The sequence below is a fragment of the Lynx canadensis genome, chromosome A1, assembly GCF_007474595.2.
Source record: "Lynx canadensis isolate LIC74 chromosome A1, mLynCan4.pri.v2, whole genome shotgun sequence".
NCBI classification, from domain to species: domain Eukaryota; kingdom Metazoa; phylum Chordata; class Mammalia; order Carnivora; family Felidae; genus Lynx; species Lynx canadensis.
This window is the reverse complement of record NC_044303.2, coordinates 106,030,550-106,050,486: the sequence shown is the minus strand read 5'-3', so window position 1 is coordinate 106,050,486 and position 19,937 is coordinate 106,030,550. Positions and strand designations below refer to the sequence as shown.

Genomic DNA, 19,937 nt, shown 5'->3' with positions numbered 1-19,937 from the left:
TTTCTTTTGAGGTCCGCTTTCTTTGTAACTTTACGCCGAGGCTGCTCGGGTTACTTTTGTAATTTCCCGCCCCCACCCGCTGGCGGTCCTGGAGTCGCTCGGGGCCGTGGCCCGGGGGATGCAACGTGGACCGCGCAGGGCTGCCGGCTGTACCGTCGCCGCGCCTCGCCGCCTGCTGCGCTAGAGCCCGCGCCCCGGCGTCAGCCAGGGGGCCGGCGCTCGCTCCGGGGCTCCCGCTAGAGCAGGGAGCCCGAGCCCCGGGGAGTCTCGGGAGCCGACGGAGGGCTTTGTAGACCCTGACTTTTTTCAGGCCGCGCAGATTTTTGTCTCCCAGCACTCCCTGTCCGCGGACCACGGTCCGCGCGCTCTCGGCGCCCGCGATGGGGAGACGGCGGCGGCTGTGTCTGCAGCCCTATTTCGTGTGGCTGGGCTGCGTGGCGCTCTGGGCGCAGGGCACGGCTGGCCAGCCCCAGCCTCCGCCGCCCAAGCCGCCCCGGCCCCAGCCGCCCCCGCAACAGGTCCGGCCCGCGGCGGCGGGCTCCGAAGGCGGGTTCGCGGTGCCTGAGTACCGCGAGGAGGGCGCCGCGGCGGCCAGCCGCGTCCGCAGACGAGGACAGCAGGACGTGCTCCGAGGGTAGGTGGGCAGGAGGCACTGGGGGGGGGGGGACCCTTGCCTTGGCAGCTTTCCATCCCACCCCTCCCTCAGCCTAGTTCTGGCGGCTCAAGCCGCGGCCCCCTCCACCAGAATCCCGAGGACTCCCAGGAGCGCCTCCCCCTTTTCCTCCGCAGCTCAGTGGGCAAAAAGCCCTCCCTAGGGGGTTGGGTCGGAGGCCCCCGGGTGCGGATGGTAGAGCGCGCGCAGTGACCGCGGTGCGGGAACAGGTTCCAAATGTGGGGCTGGAGGCGGGCTTGAGTCCACTGGGCGTCGGGGCTGGTGGAGCCTGCCAGCACCCCACCGTCGGGGGCGCCGCTCCCGAGCCTTTTGTTTGAGGACCAGTGCGGGGCTTAGGGTTCAGTCTAATCATCAAACTCCAGCGCTTCAGCTTCCGACGCGCCTTCCTGGACACGTCGGGGCCGCAGGAACAGTGGATGGAGGAGGAACGGATTTGGGGACGAGGGCAAGGATTTTTGAAAACAGAGGGATCCCTTTGTTCTCTGCATCCGGAGGCTAGAGTAGTAGCAAATGACATGTTTCTAAGTTTCTTTTCGCCCTTTAGGAAGGCCATACGGGAGGGCAGACGAAAAGCAAGGTTTAGACGTTTCCGACCCTCCCCTGTTCCAGCCCATGTACTTCCCTGTCTGCGCCCCAAGCCCCAAGAATGTGAAGTGTAGTTTTGGTTTGTTTGTTGTCCCGAAATCCTCTCACTCTGGGTTTTGCTTGGGAAAACCGCTAATGTGTTACCGTACCCTTCCCTCCATGTGTGTGACCTCGCTTGTCCATCGCAGGCCCAACGTGTGCGGATCCAGGTTCCACTCCTACTGTTGCCCTGGATGGAAGACGCTTCCTGGAGGAAACCAGTGCATTGTCCGTGAGTGCCTGATGGGGATTGCCGCCTGGGCAGCGCGGTCGGCCCCCTGTCAGGGCCCAGCTCTTGCATTGAGTCGTTGGGGGCACACAGTTGCTTTTAGAATCCAGTGGCCACAAAGCAGTGGTTAATTAGGACGCGGCCCCATTCGAGTGTTGAGGAAGAAGCAGCCGGTTTACATCAGTTTAGGCTCCACTTCTAGTCTCTGTTGAAGGGCAATAATGATAAAGGTTTCAGAGATACTTGGAAGTTTTATCTTTCTGTGTCTATTAATACAAACTGAAGGGGGAGTACAGCAATTCCCTAGATAACTCAAAACCACTTTTTCCTAAAAGAGTCCAGATAAGACCACAATGTGATTATGTAAATTATCTGGCTTTTGACTGCATGAGGTTTAGGACTTTTGAAGATCAAGCTTGCTTAGGCCTTTGTACAAAACCACTTTATTATCTCTGGTTTCATCTCAACAGCCACATAACATAGATATGAAAGGAACTCTCTCAGGGATTTAGAGTTGACCCAGGTCAACAAAATTTTTAAAAGAACTCTTCCCAAATGGTTTGAGGTTGTTTTGTTTTTTTTTTTTCCTGAAGATATTTAAATTTAGGATTTTCAGGCTCCATATCTGTCTCCTAGAGTACAGTAGGTTTTTCAAAGTGTGAGGCGTAGAACTTCAAAAGTTCTGCATCTCTGGCCTTAAAATTTTTATTATTTTATTTAGTTTTCAAAGAGTATATGTAGCTTTCCTAAATTCTAATTGGAGAAGTCATTAGTTATCAACCTCACCGTGATGGGCCATAGGATGTCTTATTTCACATTCCTGTGAATTTGTGAGTTGAAGTGTGACTGGCCTTCCTCTGTGTATTTATGTAGCAGAGTCACATTTGTCTTGTCCGGAGGAGAGCCAGGTATCATAGACAGCACATTCATTTAGAGCCAATCTTGACTTTAGATTGACCTTCATGTTCTCCAGGGAAAAGATAATTATGCAACTGTGAACAGAGAAAACGGGCAAGCCTCACTAGCCAAGGGATAATAAGGATGTAGTGGCATCTCTGACTCTATATTTATTGGTTTTGTGGGTTTGAGATAGACCCTTAATGTAATGTTGTTTCAGTTTTTTAAAAAGGAATGAAATCTCAAGTGTTGTGAAGACTTGTTTCTTAAAACTTTTTCTACTCTAAAAATCCCACAATCTCCAGTTGGGAGGCAAAAATGGGAAATAATGACTGTTCTTTAAAGTGATTCATAAATATTTTACATAAACCCTCTGATTATAAGCCTTTACTTTATTCAAAAGGAAGAAAGGGTACTGCATTCTTTTTTCTCCAATGCAGAAATCATCTATGTGAGGCATTTATGGAGGGTGTATTTACTCTTTCAGGCCAGTAGGGCATAATCATGCCTGCTTTAAACTTAACATGGTTCCTAGAATCCTAAAGCAGCTAATGTCACTCACCACACACCTGCCATACTAGCTGGGATGACTTAGGCATTGCGGAAAGTCTGACTCACTAAATGTAATGAATGTGACTGCCATTATTGAGTTGGAGAGCAGCCGAGAAGAAGGGATCGGTTTATGGTATGTGTTGAAAATCTGTAAAGTCAGATTTTATTGGATTGGTGTGGAATGGGAATTCCAGAGAACAGAGCCTTCCAGAATATTTGTGGTAGAAATATATATGTACATGGATTTATTGTGCATATATATATATATATGTACATGTATGTGTTTGTGTGTGTATATATATATATATATATATATATATATATATATATATATATGTAGCCCTCTGAATGTTGGCTTTAAATACTTTTAGTTTTTCAGTAACGTGCTTTTTACTTGTTTAGAAAAACCACTTTGGAAATCTCAGAACAACAGTGGCATTGTAGCCTGCATTTCTACTTCTTGAAATATTTGGGTGTTTATGAAATACAATGGAAGTTACATGTATCATAAATCTCTAGAAAGCATAAACTTTGAAGTTATCCTTAAATCTCCAAAAATGTGTATAGCACATATATCAAGAGTTCTCTACAAAAATATCAGTGCATTAAAAAAATAACTCAAACACCCAAGACTATGAAATAGTGCACAGGGGCGCCTGGGTGGCTCAGTCGGTTAAGCGACCAACTTGGGCTCAGGTCATGATCTCGCGGTCTGTGAGTTCGAGCCCCGCGTCAGGCTCTGTGCTGACAGCTCAGAGCCTGGAGCCTGTTTCAGATTCTGTGTCTCCCTCTCTCTGACCCTCCCCTGTTCATGCTCTGTCTCTCTCTGTCTCAAAAATAAATAAATGTTAAAAAAAAATTGAAATAGTGCACAAAGTAGAGGAAGAATGTAATGCCTTTATATTCTGTTGTAGAGATCTCACTTAAATTTTGAATTTTAATACTTTACATTAAATTTAGTAGTTCAATTATTTTTGGCTTTTAAAATGATAATATGTGAAGATAATAACCAAACTGAAACCATCATAAAGTCAAAGTCGGGAATTTTCATTCTAGGATTTCCTGGTGATGATAAGTTATTTATTGCATTTATTGAATTTCTATCATTTAGCAAAAGGCAAGCTCTGAGGCAACTTAGAAAAAGAGATAAGTAAAATACCAATAGAATGCATGCACCAAAGATTATTTTTTTCATACATTTATACAACAGAATTCTTTCTTTACAGAAAACATTAAAATGATTACCGTCTAGAATTTTAATCTGTTTGGCCTTCACCAGGCTTCATGAAGAGGCAAAGATAATAAAAGAAAAATGTATTTCTCAAACTGCTGCAAACCTGATGCATTTTGATTTGAGTCTCTGTGCTTGTTGTCAGCGTTCTTAGTTGTGACCTGCAAAGATCACTGAAGTACTTCTGAACTTCCCAATATTGTTTCCGAAGGAATGGAATTGACTCTCTCACTTTTCATTGGTTTGGTTTTATTTTAATCTTGTTAGAACTTGAAGCAGTGGGAAAGTTTGTTGGTTTACTTATTGTGAAATTTTGCTATGAAGGGCATTTTGATCAGTAGAATGGGAGGGAGTTGGCCTGAAATCATAGCATTTGAACCTGAAAAGACATCAGATCCCTCCAGTATAAGCTCTGTTTTCTTTTACCAAGAAGAAAACAAAACCCAGAGAAGCTGTGTGTTTTTTTCTAAGTTTACAGTGGGTCCACAGTAGCACAAGAGCTCCACATCAGACCTCTGGCGTACTGTGTATTCTTCACTGTGCTGCGTACCTTCTCCCAGCATCTGTAAAATCCTAACAACTATGTCCTCTTGCCCTCTCCTTTTGGTGTTTCTGGGTCTCATGGTTTTCATGACTGTGGGAGGAATAGACAGTTTGGTGAGGGAAATCTTAATTTGAGATGAGCACGAGGAGAAAGGGCCTACATGCTTTCCCTTCTCACTGGCTCACAGCTATAGAGCACACACCTGTGGTCATAACAGAGATCTGCTGTCTGAGGATGACCGGTCTTCCTCCATGAGACCTTCCTTGGGTTTAGGACCTGGGTATTCGCACTTTGTAGATCACCTAAGCCTAAACTCAATGTCAGCTTGCTGGGGATAGGGGGCTTTGACATAAAATATTATTTTAGTGAATATGTGTCACTGGAAAATTATTGGTGATCAGAAACTGTAGCACATTTTAGAAATTAATGGTCCACTCTATGACAGGAACCATGTTCTTGCCTAACAGTCTTCACACTGTGATCTATGACATTTTCGCTTATAAGGACTACTAATGGAGATGCTGGTCATATTATGTGGATGTCAAGAGGCAATTTGGAGAAGGAAAACAATTACTGAGTTAGCTTGCTTCTGTGGAACACGCCATTTACATTATTGCGGGTCTTAGATCTTTTTGAAAATTATGAGACCCCTGTCTAGCAAAAGACACATATGCACATCTGCATAAATGCTTATAGCTAGTTTGAAGACATTCCCAGACTCTCATCTTCTTGTCTTCATGCATCTACTCATGGAGCATTAAAGTACATAGACTTTTTGCACAAAGAAAGAATTCAGTTGTAGATATGGAGATAAATGAACTGACTAAACATGGGAGAGCCTTCCCATTTGAAAGCACTCTGCTGACGATTTTGAGGATCCATGGTATGTGCTGTGTCAGTGAGCCTAACATTCTTTGCTGTGATGACCCTCATACCTTGGAGGTCACAACCGCAGGAGGCTTTAACTCTCCCTCCATCAAAATGTCGCAGCAGCTTTTCTGAGCAGCAGGGATAGGCCACGTTGTGGTGGTAGCATGAGGGAAGAAAGGCTGGAGGAAGGAGAGAGGGAATTATTAAGGAGAACAAAGATTGATGATGGGGCAGGTCAGATACCAGCTGGGAAGGAATGTGCACAGAACCCCTGGGGCTTGGCCAAGTGGTTAGGGCTCAGAGTCTCTGGCTCCACCCATTTTGTATTTTCTATGTCTTGTGAAGATCTTTTCCAGAGTGGGCTGTGTTTCCTGAGGTATGTAGGACCTCTGGGTTTCCTCAGTCCTCAGCTTCTAGGACCAAGACTGTTGTCTTGTGGTAAATTCTGTGTATAAACACTCTGCCTTGAATGGGAAACATGACCCGTATTGATGGGAGAATTAAAGGGCTATGGAACTTGAAATAGTGCCATTTGTTTGCACATTATTGTAAGGATACTTATGAGACTAAGTCTCATGTCTACAATGGGTAGTTTTGTTACATATCTGAAATTAGTCATTATGTATCCCATGGTTGTTGTTTTTATCTTAGCTTTTCAGGTTTAGTGTTGTTAACTGTAGCTTTCTGGTTTTGTAAACTGTGTATTATTACCTAATTGTTCCTCTCCTTCCCTATTGTGCTTTCCACAGCAATTTGTAGAAATAGTTGTGGAGATGGATTTTGTTCCCGTCCTAACATGTGTACCTGTTCCAGCGGCCAAATATCACCAACCTGTGGATCAAAATCAAGTATGTTTCTTAGATGTGACCTTACTTAGTGCATTATTCTGAAACTTCTGAGTAAACGCAAAATGTCTTTTTCAACAAGGGTATAAGTCTCTGATTATTTTCCTTACTAACTATATCTGTATTTGTCTTTGGAGTGAAAAATCTTTGGTGGCTTAATTATTGTCACCAAAAACTAAGAAGGAGTAGGGTCATGATGTTTATTAAGCAAAATGCTTTAATTCTGGTCCAGAAGCTACACATCTATGTTATAAAAGTACCTGGATTCAGTGGAGAAGTTCTTTATAATTAGGAATTGTTGGGGAGCCTGGGTGCCTCAGTCAGTTAAGTGTCTGACTTCAGCTCAGGTCGTGATCTCAGAACTCGTGGGTTCGAGTCCCCGCGTCAGGCTCTGTGCTGACAGCTCGGAGCCTGGAGCCTGCTTCTGATTCTGTTTTTCCCTTTCTCTGCCCCTCCCCCACTCACTCTCTTTCTCTCTCTCAAAAGTAAATAAACATTTAAAAATTTTTTTTAAAAAATGAATAAGAACTGTAACTTACTGGGTTTTTACTATGTGCCTGGTACTGTTTTATGTTTTTGACGATCCCGTTATTTAATCCTCACATAAAAAGAACTATGAGGTAATATTATGACCCCATTTTACAGAGAAAGAAGATGGGTGCATTTGAGTTAAGTAACTTGCCCAGGGTAACATAGATTTGAATCCACGTGTTCTGATGCCTAAACCTGTAGGCATTTGCAAACCCTATGCTCTGTTTATTGCCTATTGTGTAATCCTTTGGTTCATGTCCTGTTTTGTAGGTTAACTAATCGGGAAAGGTAACTGACAAAATACTGTGTACTGACATGATGCTTTACGTTTATTAACTTGCTCTGCTTTACACATATGAACTCCCAGCAACCCTGAAAGATCAAAACAATAGACTAACATTGTGTTATTCATGACCTAGCTAAGAATTGTCGGGTCTTCAAGCGTAATCTTTTAGGCCAGTGTTTAAGGTAATATTCTAACAGAGTAGAAGCAGATACTCTTTATTTAATTGCTCAGTAATTGAATAAAATTTTAAACTTGCCTCAAGCCAGAGTGACGTTTCATTTTTAACATTTCTCTCTCCACGTTTTCCCTAAGAAGACACGCAAGAGAATCTGTCTGACTCAGATATTGAAGATTCAAGATTTCTATGACAGATGTCATTGTCTTCTGATGAAACTTCTGAGTAGAACTTTAGTTGCATTTTCTTTGAAAATAATCCGTCATTTTCTCAGCTTTTTAAAGCTCTCATTCACAGTTCATCCAGGCTTTCTCTGACCACCCTGATTAGCAGATTTCCTCCATTGCTTTCCGGAACCTCCCTTATCTGAATGCCTGGAAGATATTCTTGCCCATATCTTCATTGTCTTGTCTTAGTTTTCCCGCAAAAAACAAACAAACAAACCCAATCCTGGAGACATTTTACAATTCAACTTTTTAATTCTCTGCCTGGGCAACAAAACATTCACAGGCCTACCCTCATTTTATGGTATATAATTCCAGAGGGCATCCATGAATTTCTGTGGCCTTGAGTAATAACTCTATTTTCATCAGGAAATATTCTCTTTTTTCCAGTCCCCACCCTGCTCCACTTCCTAAGGCATTTAGCACCATTACTGACTCTCTTTATGAAATGCTCTTTTCCCTTCACTAGTGCAATATCAATGGCCACAGTGTTCCTTTATTATTATTATTATTATTATTATTATTATTATTATTATTATTTTAGTCTCCTGTCCATGTCCTCTTCATTAGACTTCCTTTCAGAGTTCAGCATTGTCAACAGTCTGGTCTCCCTGGGTGAACTCATTTGCATATATGCCTTCAACTACTACCAATATGTTGCTAACTCATAGTGATGATCTCCAGAATATATCCTTCCATTGAGCCTCATATTCGCCTGTTCCGTTTCATATTCCACATCTCCGTGATGCTTAGTAAACTTCTGAAAGTTGGTAGCATGAAATTTGATTCATTGTTGCCCACAGTCTACTTCTGGTTTCTCTTGCCTCAGCAAATGACGCTGCCATCCACCCAGTGCTTGAGCAACTGTTTCTCTTCGCTTTCTCCCTCTTTCTCTCATGTCATATCAGTTCTTTCAACAAGACCTGTGAGTTCTCTTGGGAAACATCTCAAATACATCTTCTTTGCATCACCACTGAGAGCCTATGGTTTAGCGCTCCACATCTCTCAGAGGGACTACTGCAGTAACCTTCCGAGGGCTTCTCTGGCTTCTGCTCTTGCTCTCTTCAAATCTCTTCTGTGCAGAGCAGCTTGAGGAATCCTTTAAAAATACAGATTGTATCACTTTACTGTCTGATTTAAATCCTTTCAATGACTTCTGTTGCATTTGGGATATAATGCAAAACCTTCAGTGGCGAAGGAGGCCTTGCATTATCTGGCTGGCCTCTGGATGCCTCTCCAGGATCTTCTCTTCTCAGCCTGACTCTTTATAATCATGTAACCCTTTCAGTTCTTCAAACAGAAGAACTTTACCATCTGAGAGTATTTCAGTTTTCTGATTCCTCTCCCTGTGAGGTTCCTCGCTGGTACTTCTCATGCCTGGCTCATTCTCATTCTTTAGAACTCAGTTTAAGTGTTGCATCTGAATGGTTCTTGTCTCGCTTCTGTCTAGGTTCCTTTTTGACTCCAGGCTATTCCCGTTCATGACACAATTTCCTTTGGAGAACCTGTCACAATCTATGATGGCTTTGTGGCATTTGTTGACTTGTGTTTTGTCCGTCTGTGGGAATGGTAGCTTCATGAGAGTGGATCGTAATTCTTTCATTACAGTGGGGCGCTGAGCGCATAGGGCAGGCACTCAGCCCCTGCATTCCAAATGGATACACAAGTGCTTCCCACATTCTGGAAACTACACTACTAGTCATCATATATTGATTGACAATGAAAGTGTAATATGTTTTAAAGGCATGGTGAGTAATGTAACACATATGCTCGTGTGTGTACTTACACAAATAAAGATGTGTTTGTGTCATAGTGCTTCTGTAGAATATATTTGCCATTGAATTGGGATTTAGTATACTTTTGTAACTCACAGACACTGTAATTATAGTGACTGATAGTTTTATACTTTTTTGCTGTTCCTTGCAGTTCAGCAGTGCAACGTTAGATGCCTGAATGGAGGGACCTGTGCTGATGACCATTGCCAGTGCCAGAAGGGATATATTGGAACTTACTGTGGACAACGTAAGGAACATTGGCATAGACTTCATTTATTAGAAGTCATTTGATTCAGTGGGTATTTCATACTAAGCCATAATTTAAGGGGGTGTGAAGCCTATGATCATTAAAAAAATAAGTTTATGTAGTAAGCCATCCCTTACACTTAAATTTCCAATTTGTATCATATGAGATTTGTTTCCCTTTAAAGTGTTTGTGTTTTAGAGTACTGATGTTGAGTACCACCCCTACTTTATCAGATTTGACATATATCACAAGTTAGTACTCACTTGCTTTTTTAAAAATCTAGCTCCATAAAAGATGAATACCAAACTAAAGAAATGGTAAAGATTGTTGCGATTTCTCTCTCTCTCTCTTTAGGATACCCCAAAATGAACCCTAGGAGAGCCAATCTTACAAACTGTTTTTGCTCGTATATGTTTAATGATACAATACGGTAGTGCAGAGCTATGAAATGATTTTTTAAAAATGCGATGTCATTGTGAAAGAGGGAGCTTTAATCCAGTAAAGATCTTCTCTTCACTGTCTGGAGAATATTCTGCACTAATTAGATAACCTTTTAACAAAGATGTAGGTATTGTAGCTCTTGGATAATAACATATCACTTGAAGTTTGTGTTTCCTAAATGGTGGGACTCTTACTAGAATCCCCATATTTTAAAGTATGGATGAGTAAAAGAACACAACGTCGAACATCACTGAATCATAAATAGTAACAAGGCCCCTTTTCATGTGGATTTCATCAGATGCAGAGTCTCGGTTTGCTGCTGATCTTTGAGACCTCCCTAAGAATTTTTCATCAGCATTTTACTATCTATCTATCTATCTATCTATCTATCTATCTATCTATCTATCTATCTAAGAGAGAGTGCATGCACAAGGAGGGAGAGGGGCAAAGGGAGAGAGAGAGAATCTTAAACACAAGGCTCAATCTCAGAACCCTGGGATCATGACCTGAGCCCATATCAAGAGTTGGGCACTTAACTGACTGAGCCACTCATGCTCCCCTGTCATCAATCCTTTTAATATAGAAAAACGAAACGGTAGAAGTGCAAGAGTATCTACCTTGCTTAAGCTAATCTTATTTTACTTTTGTTAGAGCTTCAGAAGATTTAAAAAGTTGTTTTCACTATGTATGAAGCATAAAATTTACTATTTTATCCATTTTTTCAAAAGTTTATTTATTTGTTTTTGAGGGGAGGTGGGGTTGCAGAGAGAAAGAATTCCAAGCAGGCTCCCTGCTGTCCCAAGTACAGAGCCCGACATAGGGCTCGATCTCATGAACCTTGAGATCATAACCTGAGCCAAAATGAAGACACTTAACTGAGCCACCCAGGCGCCCCTGTTTTAACCATTTTTAAGTGTACAGTTGAGTAGGATTGAGTACATTCACAACTGTTTTGTAATCATCACCACCATCCATCTTCAGAACTTTGTTTTTGAGGTACACAAGTAAAACTGTACTCATTAAACACTGACCCCCCCCCCCATTTCTCCCTCACCCTGTCTCCTGGCAACCACCATTGTGCTTTCTGTGTATGTACATTTGACTGACTCTCAATACCTCAAGTAAGTGGAATCACACGGTACTTGTCCTTTTGTAACGAGCTTATTTTGCTTAGCATAACGTGTTCAAGTTTCCTCTGTGTTAGAACATGGGTTAGAATTTCCTTCATCTTTAAGGCTGGTGAACATTCCACCGTATGTATCGACCCTCTTTTGTTTTTGTCTATTCGTCCATGAATGGACACTTGAGGTTCTGCTGTCTTTTGGCCGTTGTGGCTATAGATGCACAAACATCCCCTTGAGTCCCTGCTCTCCATTCTTTTGAGTGCATGCCTAGAAGTAGAATTCGTGGCTCATATGCTGATTCTCTTTTTGATTGGAAGAGCTGCCTTACTGTTTTTGTTAGTGGCTGCACTGTTTTACATTCCCACCAGCAGCGTACAAGGATTCTGATTTCTCCACCTTCTCACCAACACTTCGGCTTTTTGTTTGCGTGTGTGTGTGTGAGTGAGATAGTTATCCTACTGGGTGTGAAGTGGTATCTTCTTGTGATTGTAGTTATTTTTAGGTCTACCTCCCATTTAGGGTAATACACCTTTCTATTTACAAATGCTATGAAGTTTTCTTTTAAAATAATTTAATATTGGGGCGCCTGGGTGGCACAGTCGGTTGAGCGTCCGACTTCAGCTCAGGTCACGATCTCACGGTTTGTGAGTTCGAGCCCTGCGTCGGGCTCCGGGCTGATGGCTCGGAGCCTGGAGCCTGTTTCCGATTCTGTGTCTCCCTCTCTCTCTGCCCCTCCCCCGTTCATGCTCTGTCTCTCTCTGTCCCAAAAATAAATAAACGTTGAAAAAAAAATAATTTAATATAAGTAGGTGAATCAACTTGAAGAAAAATACTTTGTTCAGGTCAGGAGTCGGCCATCATTTTCGGTAAAGGCCAGATAATATTTTAAACTTTGTGGTCTTTCTCACAACTACTTAGCTCTTCTATTACGGTGCAAGCATGACCATAAACCATATGTAAATGAAAGAATTTGGCTGTGTTTCAGCAAAACTTTATTTTTGGACACAGAAATTTGAATTTTATACCATTTCCATGTGTCACAAAAATATGACTGTTCTTTTGATTCTTCAACCATAGAAAAATGTTAAAACCTTTCTTGACTCACGGGCAGTACAAAAACAGGTTGTGGGCCAGATCTGACCTGTGGGCTGTAGTTTACAGATCCCTTTTGTAGGTGGCTTTCAGGTATGGCTACAGATGTTAAGATAATCTGAGATTGACAAGTTTGGGAAGTGGAGCATTAAGGAATTTGAGAGAGTACACTGCACTGAGGCCACTTTCCTTGTGGGAATAAGAGATGCCAGTTTAACAACTTTTTTGGGCCACGTTTGGCCAGGCAGGAGCAGGAAATAGCTGGACAACAGTGGAACAGAAATCGTAGCAAAGTTTCTTTTTTCATGGATGATTTTTTTTTCTATATTTTCTTCATACATTTAGGTAGTTTCTAAATTTTATACAATGGACCCCAGTTTATAACCACTAAAAGAAACCTTTCGTGAACATAATAAGGAGGCTGATTTATACCTTTTTTGTACGTATACAGAAATGTTAGGAGATCTGATTGTATTCCTATTTTATAGAGTTGAGTAGTAAGGGAAGAGACACAATTATCCTTTAAACTCAGCCTTTTGGTCTATAGGGGAGAATGATGATTGCTTTACAATTATAGGGGGGAAGAGCCCGCCTCTACTGTTCTTTCAGAGTATTTACTCAGATCTATTATGAAACTAGCTGCTTTCAGCCTGAATTCAGCTGATACATCTGTCTGGGTATATGTGTGTGTGTGTGTGTGTGTGTGTGTGTGTGTGTGTGTGTGTGTGTGTATTTTCCTGAAGGTTCTGCAGAAAGAGTGTGTTAGTGTGTCCCTTCCCTGTTCCTCACAGAAATGGAAAGTAAAGGGATGGAAAGTAGTTTCTCTTCCTACAGGAGGCACTTTTATGTTCTTCTGTCTCTGTGCCAAATCCTACCAATGTCCCCACATTTTTCATTTAGGGGAAAGGGAAAAGCACTGGGTCAGAAGAGCAGCATATATGAGGGACGCCTCGGTGGCTCAGTCGGTTAAGTGTCCGACTGGCTCAGGTCATGATCTCACAGTTCGTGAGTTCAAGCCTGGCGTTGGACTCTGTGCTGACAGCTCGGAGCCTGGAGCCTGCTTTGGATTCTGTGTCTCCCTCTCTCTCTGCCCCTCCCCCACTCACACTCTGTCTCTTTCTCAAGAAATAAATACTAAAAAAAATTAAAAAAAAAATAAAAACATTAAAAAATTAAAAAAAAAAAGAACAGCATATATGAAAATTTGTTCTCTGAATATCTCTTGAGGCAAAACTATCCTTGCACAGTACTTAGGGTTCATAGGACACATGATGCAGGCAAATCATGGAACCAGAAAAATTCATTCACAGCAAGTAAGAAGGTGGCAAGGTGTGACATCAGCTCAAAACATGGTGTAAGGAAGCCACTTCCTAAGTTGTCTGACAGAGAGAGAATTACAGTACTGAGAGTAAGGAAGCAGGTGTAAAAACTCTCAGCCTGTGAATCCAGAAAAGTCCTGGAAATATGTTTGCTAAAATGAAGATTATAAAAACATGTAAACTGCTTAGCTGCCTTCCCAGAAATGTGGACAGTCCTCCTTAGAAAGCACTCATTCATTTCATTCAGCAGTGTTTATTGAGTCACTCCTGGGAGCTCCATGCTGTGCAAGGTGTTGGGAGTAGATCCGTGAGCAAAAGGTCCCATTTTAGGTCAGTGGGAAAAGGGTTCCAGGCAGAAGGAGAAGCAGATTCACAGGACGTTTGGTGCAAACAGACTTTGCGTATTTTGGAGACCATGAAAGAAGACCCATGTGGCTAAAGAGAGGAGAGGAGGTAAGGGTAGGAGGTGAGTTCTGAGATGGTGGTACAGGGCCTTATACCCCAAGAAAAGAAATTTGGAGTCATTGAGGCAGTTTGAGGAGTGGAATGATATGATCTGATTAACTTAGAAGCATCATTCTGGCTATTGTGTTGGAACTGGGTTGTAGAAAGAGTGAGAGAGAAAATGAAAGGCCAGTTAGCAGCCAGGGTAGTGGTGCCCATGCTCGGTGCTGGTGTAATTGAGGATGTGATAAGTGCCTGCCTTGAGCTTGTATTTGGAAGTAGAATCTGTGGAAGGAAGTGTGTGCTGACGGGCTGGGCATGCGGTGGGCGGGGGTGGGGGGGGGTGGCGGTGCGGTGGTTGGTGGTGGTGGAGAAAAACAAAAAGCAAAGACCTCTGATGACAACTGGAGGTTTGGGTGGAGCTCCAGAATGTGAATGGTAGTGTCATTTTCTGAAATGGGAAATAGCCAGGGAGTGGGTTAGGTGGGGCTGCAAATATGGAATAGCAAGGATTTTGTTTTGCATTTGATAGTTCAAGGAGTCCCTTCCACCTCCAATTGGAAAGATGTTTGAGCTAAGATCTTAGGAGAGAGCTTAGGGAAATATGAACTTGGGAGCACAAGACTGAATTTTTATATAGATAATAGGTTAATTATAGGCTGTGATAAAGATCCCTAGGAAGTATCTGTGGATAGTATGTAGCATGTATTTTTCTCCACTGCCTTTTGCTGTATATCCCACAGCAGGTGTAAGCATTGTTTTTCTTCCTGGGTGGTCAGTTTTCTTTCCATGGCGGAAATTTAGGCATATTCACGTTTCTTTCCAACTCCAGTTGAAGTGTAAATTTGCATTTCCATTATATTTTGTCACAAGAAAAACTACTTTATAAAATAACTTTCAGGGCACCTGGCTGGCTCAGTTAGAAGGTCATGCAACTCTTGATCTCGGGGTCATGAGTTTGAGCCCCATGTTGGGTGTGGAGATTACTTAAATAAATAAAAGTTTAAAAAATGAAATAATTTTTATCATAACTCATTCTTAAGGAAAATAACTTTTTTTGTTCCACTTTTACATGCACTGCCTGCTTCTCTTCTGTTGCTGTTGTTCCTCAGTGTAAACTTTGGATTCTGTAGAACGTGTCTTATTTTTCATAAAATACCCTGTAGAATAAAAGAGAAGGAGAATTAAAGTTTGTAGAACACCTTCAATGTGCAGCTACTGTGCACTTTGTTTTATACACTGTTTTATTTAATCTGCGGGGCCCTCTAAGCTAGGGACAATTAACTCACTTTTTCAGCAGAATCAGAAAGATGATTTGATTAGGGTGTGCTCATCTGTTCACTGTGGCATTCTGCCTTCCAAAATAGTGGAAAAAGACTGTAAAACTTTCATGTATTGCAGGATTTTTTTTTTTGTATCTGAGGTACATCAACTTCTACATTAGATAAAGGGGATACAAAGGCAAGCAAACTGGTCTCTGTTGTGGAAGGCGCTAACTCTCACGCAAAAACTGGAAATGTCAGCCAGTAGCTGTACGAGTGGGTCTCATCCTCTTTGTTCATGGGAACCCTTTACATTTAAGAAAAAAAAAAATTATTGAGGATCTTGAAGATCTTTTGTTTAAGTAGGTTACATCTGCGGATATTTTTGCCCTGTTAAAAATTAAAATAGAGAAATTTGTAAAAAAAAGTATTTACAGTAACAAACCATATTGTATGGTGACCTGAATTTTCTAAGGAACAATAAATATGTTTTCCCCACTGAGAAACTCAAACAAAACACACACACACACACACACACACACACACACACACACACACACACAATGAGAAAAGAGACATTATGAGTATAGCCTAAACAGGTTACACTAGGTTTCATCTGTAGTGGATGAGTTCTTTCCAGGAGAAAGTCCAGGATTATCTAGCCTTCTTCTTCTACCTGGGATTTGGAAGTGTGTTTTTGGAAAACCTTGAGAGAAGCTCTTCCTTCACTTAACACAGGGATAAATCCTGAGTGTCTACCATGAATGTTTTCTCCCCAGTCACCTTAAAGCCTAGCATGTGTCTCATGAGGGAACACGTCAGGAAAAGTGGTTTCCATTTTCGTTTCTTACAGCTTGCTGATGTTTCAGGCAGTTTTCTCACACCGTAATTCATTACATTAGGCAAGGACCACTTCTTTGCAGTGTATCTTTGTAGCATTGGAGATCTTCAAACGCTGGCAGTTGTTTCTGTGGAGTTACACACTACTGGGCGTTCTAGGATAGGTTTTTGTTTTCTTCCACATTCCTGTCCATCCCCATCTTTCTCATACTTCTCATGACCTTTATTTCCTTTATCCTTCGTATTTCTTCACCTAATTGATTGCCTAGCCCATATTTCCAGACAGTAACGAGTAGGAAGTGCTATGCAGAACTCAGCTTTGGACAAGGGAAAAACCCGAAAGGTGTAGTTCTTACACAGGCCTAATTGTGCAGATGGACGTAGACTACTTCCTGCCTTTGAGCAAAGCCTGCTGTAGACAAAGAATCTTAAAGCTATTAGCACAGTGGTGCTTTAAGATGAAGACATCTTTTGTTTCAGAGTATGTTCTGGTTTTGTACTGTCAGCAGAACAGAAGCCACTTGGAGTAGTGTGGATGAAAATAGGTAAACCAGCTGAACGTTCCCGGTAAGGAAATAGCAACGTTATTGCATATTTAGATATCAGTTTATTTACTGAGCTTCTCTTTTTTGATATGTACTTCATTTGAAGGGCACATAGATGTGCTTTGCCCCCTCACTTTGCTTTAATGTCTTAAGTTCTGTTTTTTGAGCATGAGTCATAGAATGCAGTCCTTTTCATCTATGAGGACATTGTTGATATTCAACAAAGTGGGTGGGTTGACCGACAAGCTCTTAGTATTTTTTCTTGGAGAAGGCATGATTCTTAGATTCAGCTGCTGTCAGGAGAATTAGTAGGAATACTTGTTTTTCAGGGAATCTGCAGAATGGTTTCCTTTTTGTGGTCCTGGCTGCTGAGGGTGGTGCAGTGGGGGAGGGGAGTGGCTCAGGGTCAGTTCTGACTCCCTGGGGCCCACAGAGGCTGAATTGAATCCTGGTTTCCCTGGTCCCAAGTGGAAAGGAGTGAAAGAGTGCAGGCTGCCTGTGTGTGTCATAAAAATTTTGGACTGTGGGTTAATTTTTTAATAAAAATATTTATTATATTGACACAGAGAGGTTTTCCCTTCTTAGCTTTTATATCCTCTACGTGCTGTCTACAGATTCCAGATTCATTATTTCTTTTGGTGTTTCATTCCTGAATTGATGGTATTTCCCTCTCACTTTTCATGTTACATTTGCCCTTTTCTTATTGACTACCCCCACCCTGTCTTTTTAGGAGGGGCTTTTTTTCTTTTCTGATTTTTCCTTCTCTGTGTTGCCATATCCTCTTTATTTTTCCATGTCACATACCTCCCCCTTTTCTCTCTCTCTTTCTGCTACCTGTTGTCCGCCCCCTTTTTCCTGCATTTCCCCATATTTTAATCACCTCCTTACCTGTGATGTTCGATTATGGGGCTAATAGAGCTAAAATAGACGATTATATAGTCATATTCTGATAGTATGAACATTTGAGCCAGCTAATTTTTGTGATTCTGATTAAAAAAAACAAAAAACAAAAAAACTTCTACCGAACCTGTGCCTAACAGTGTGACTTAAATTGATTGTGTAGGCATTTGTCTCAATATACATCATATATATTTACTTAAATGGGTGATGTGAGCTGTAGCTTGTTTGAGAGGTAAGATCCATTATAGGTTTAATCTCCACCAAATATTGTACAGATGACCCTTGAACAACATGGGTCTTGGGTGGGGGATGTCAACCCCCCCTGCAGTTGAAAATCTAAGTATGTAACTTTTGAATTCCCAGAAACCTAACTGCTAATAGTTAATGGGAAGCCTTACTGATCACGTAAATATTCGATTAGCACATATTTTGTATGTTACATGTATCATATGCTATATTCTTAAAGTATGCTGTAGGAAAGAAAATGTTATTAAGGAAATCCCAAGGAAGAGAAAATACATTTACAGTCCTGTACCGTATTTATCAAAAAATCTCTGCATCGGAGTGGACCAGTGCAGTTCAGACCTGTGCTCTTCAGAGGTCAACTGTACTTGGAGATTTACTGTTTAATGAGCTTCTTGCTGTGTTTTGTGTGCAGCCGTCTGTGAAAACGGATGTCAGAATGGTGGACGCTGCATTGGACCCAACCGCTGTGCTTGTGTTTATGGATTCACTGGTCCGCAGTGTGAAAGAGGTAAGAAAAGAGAAGTGAGAACCTCCCTTTGGAGGAGCCTCTTTTGCTGTAACAACATGTAATTTTTTGTTACCCAATGAGAATTTTTCTAAGGAAATAATACTTTTATTCGTCATTGACTATGTCTAGAACTTGAGATGTAAGATTATGAGACATAACTAACAACAGCTGAAGAATGTCAGTTTTCTCCATCAGAGTGACCTCCGTTTGGGAGGCCAGTGGAAGTTCTGTTGGGCAGGAGAAAAGGAGTGGAGGAATGACTGGTCAGTAGGCATCCAGCATTGTCTGCTTTATCATGTGAACGGTCAGACAAGCCTATGTGAAACCAGTTTACCATAATATGAATAGCACCTAAACTCATGACCTATAGACTGCTGAAAATCTCCAGGGCTGATGCCCTAAATGAACTATTAAATGGCGTCTTGGTAGCAAATGGGTGCGAGTGGCATGTCAAAGATGTTTAATCTTATAAAATGTGATAAATAACTAACACTGAACTAACTATATGAGTAAAAATAAGCTTAAACTGAAAGCAGTATTACATAATCACTCATAATGACATACATCCTCTGTTTCCCCAGGCATTGTCATAGCATCCCAACTTGTAGAGCACTTTCTTTGTTGCAGAACGCTAGAGTATCTGAAGCTATGTCATTGAAGTATTACAGATAAATAGTGGTTGACCATTTATATAGAGAGACTTTAAACTGCAAAGAAACCTTCTATTTAAAAATGTATACTCATTATCCTGACGAAAACTGTATCATAGTATTTGGATTAAATCTTGAGAAGAAACTGAGAAACGAATCCTACAGCGAAGTTTGAAAAGTAAGATATATGCAGCCATTTAGCATACACTGGTATGTGTGTATATATTGCCATATTTATATTATTCCTGAAGTAATTGAGATTTCTTGGGACTGAAGTACATTCCACAAATGACAGAGTTTATAGATATACTTAGGATAAATTTAAATGTCTTTCCCATATGCTTTTATTTTGGGAAAAAGAATTAATTGTGAAATGTTAGCATAAAAAGGTAAGTTGTTGAGAATGCAATGATACAAATTTCCTACATAATGTTAAGTTTATTTAAATACTATAGCATGGATAGTAGTTCAATTTAAACTTTCAAACATAATTATAATTGGTGGAATGATGTTCATTTTTCTGGAAGTCATGCAACTTTGGCAGTTCTTTCATCCTAAGCAGATTTCAAGTTCAGTTCCTAATTGGCGAAGGAATTGGGCAGTTTCAAGTCAGAGGCTTCCAGGCATTACATCATTATTCTCAACAGTTATTCATTCATTAGATTTGTTAGTCCTTACTAAATTTATGGGAATCCAATAAAGACTTACATATATTTCACATGTACAGTAGCATGTTTTCAGAAGAAATTACAAAATTAATTAGTTAATGAATGGACCTAAAGGATACTTTTTAAAACATGAATTTGTTTCTTAAAAAATTTTTTTAACGTTTATTTTTGAGAGAGACAGAGAGAGAGCGAGAG

At 41.2% G+C, this 19,937-nt stretch overlaps 1 protein-coding gene across 1 annotated transcript in view; it reads left to right on the top strand.

Annotated features, from left to right (window-relative positions):
- The first annotated feature begins 380 nt into the window (after positions 1 to 380).
- Positions 381 to 19,937, top strand: part of FBN2 (fibrillin 2) — a 255,055-nt gene continuing 235,498 nt past the window's right edge. The window contains exons 1-5 of the mRNA XM_030317707.2: positions 381 to 634; positions 1,447 to 1,529; positions 6,370 to 6,468; positions 9,608 to 9,703; positions 18,329 to 18,424. Of these exons, the coding sequence (XP_030173567.2) occupies positions 381 to 634; positions 1,447 to 1,529; positions 6,370 to 6,468; positions 9,608 to 9,703; positions 18,329 to 18,424 (628 nt within the window). The remainder of the gene's footprint in view (positions 635 to 1,446; positions 1,530 to 6,369; positions 6,469 to 9,607; positions 9,704 to 18,328; positions 18,425 to 19,937) is intronic.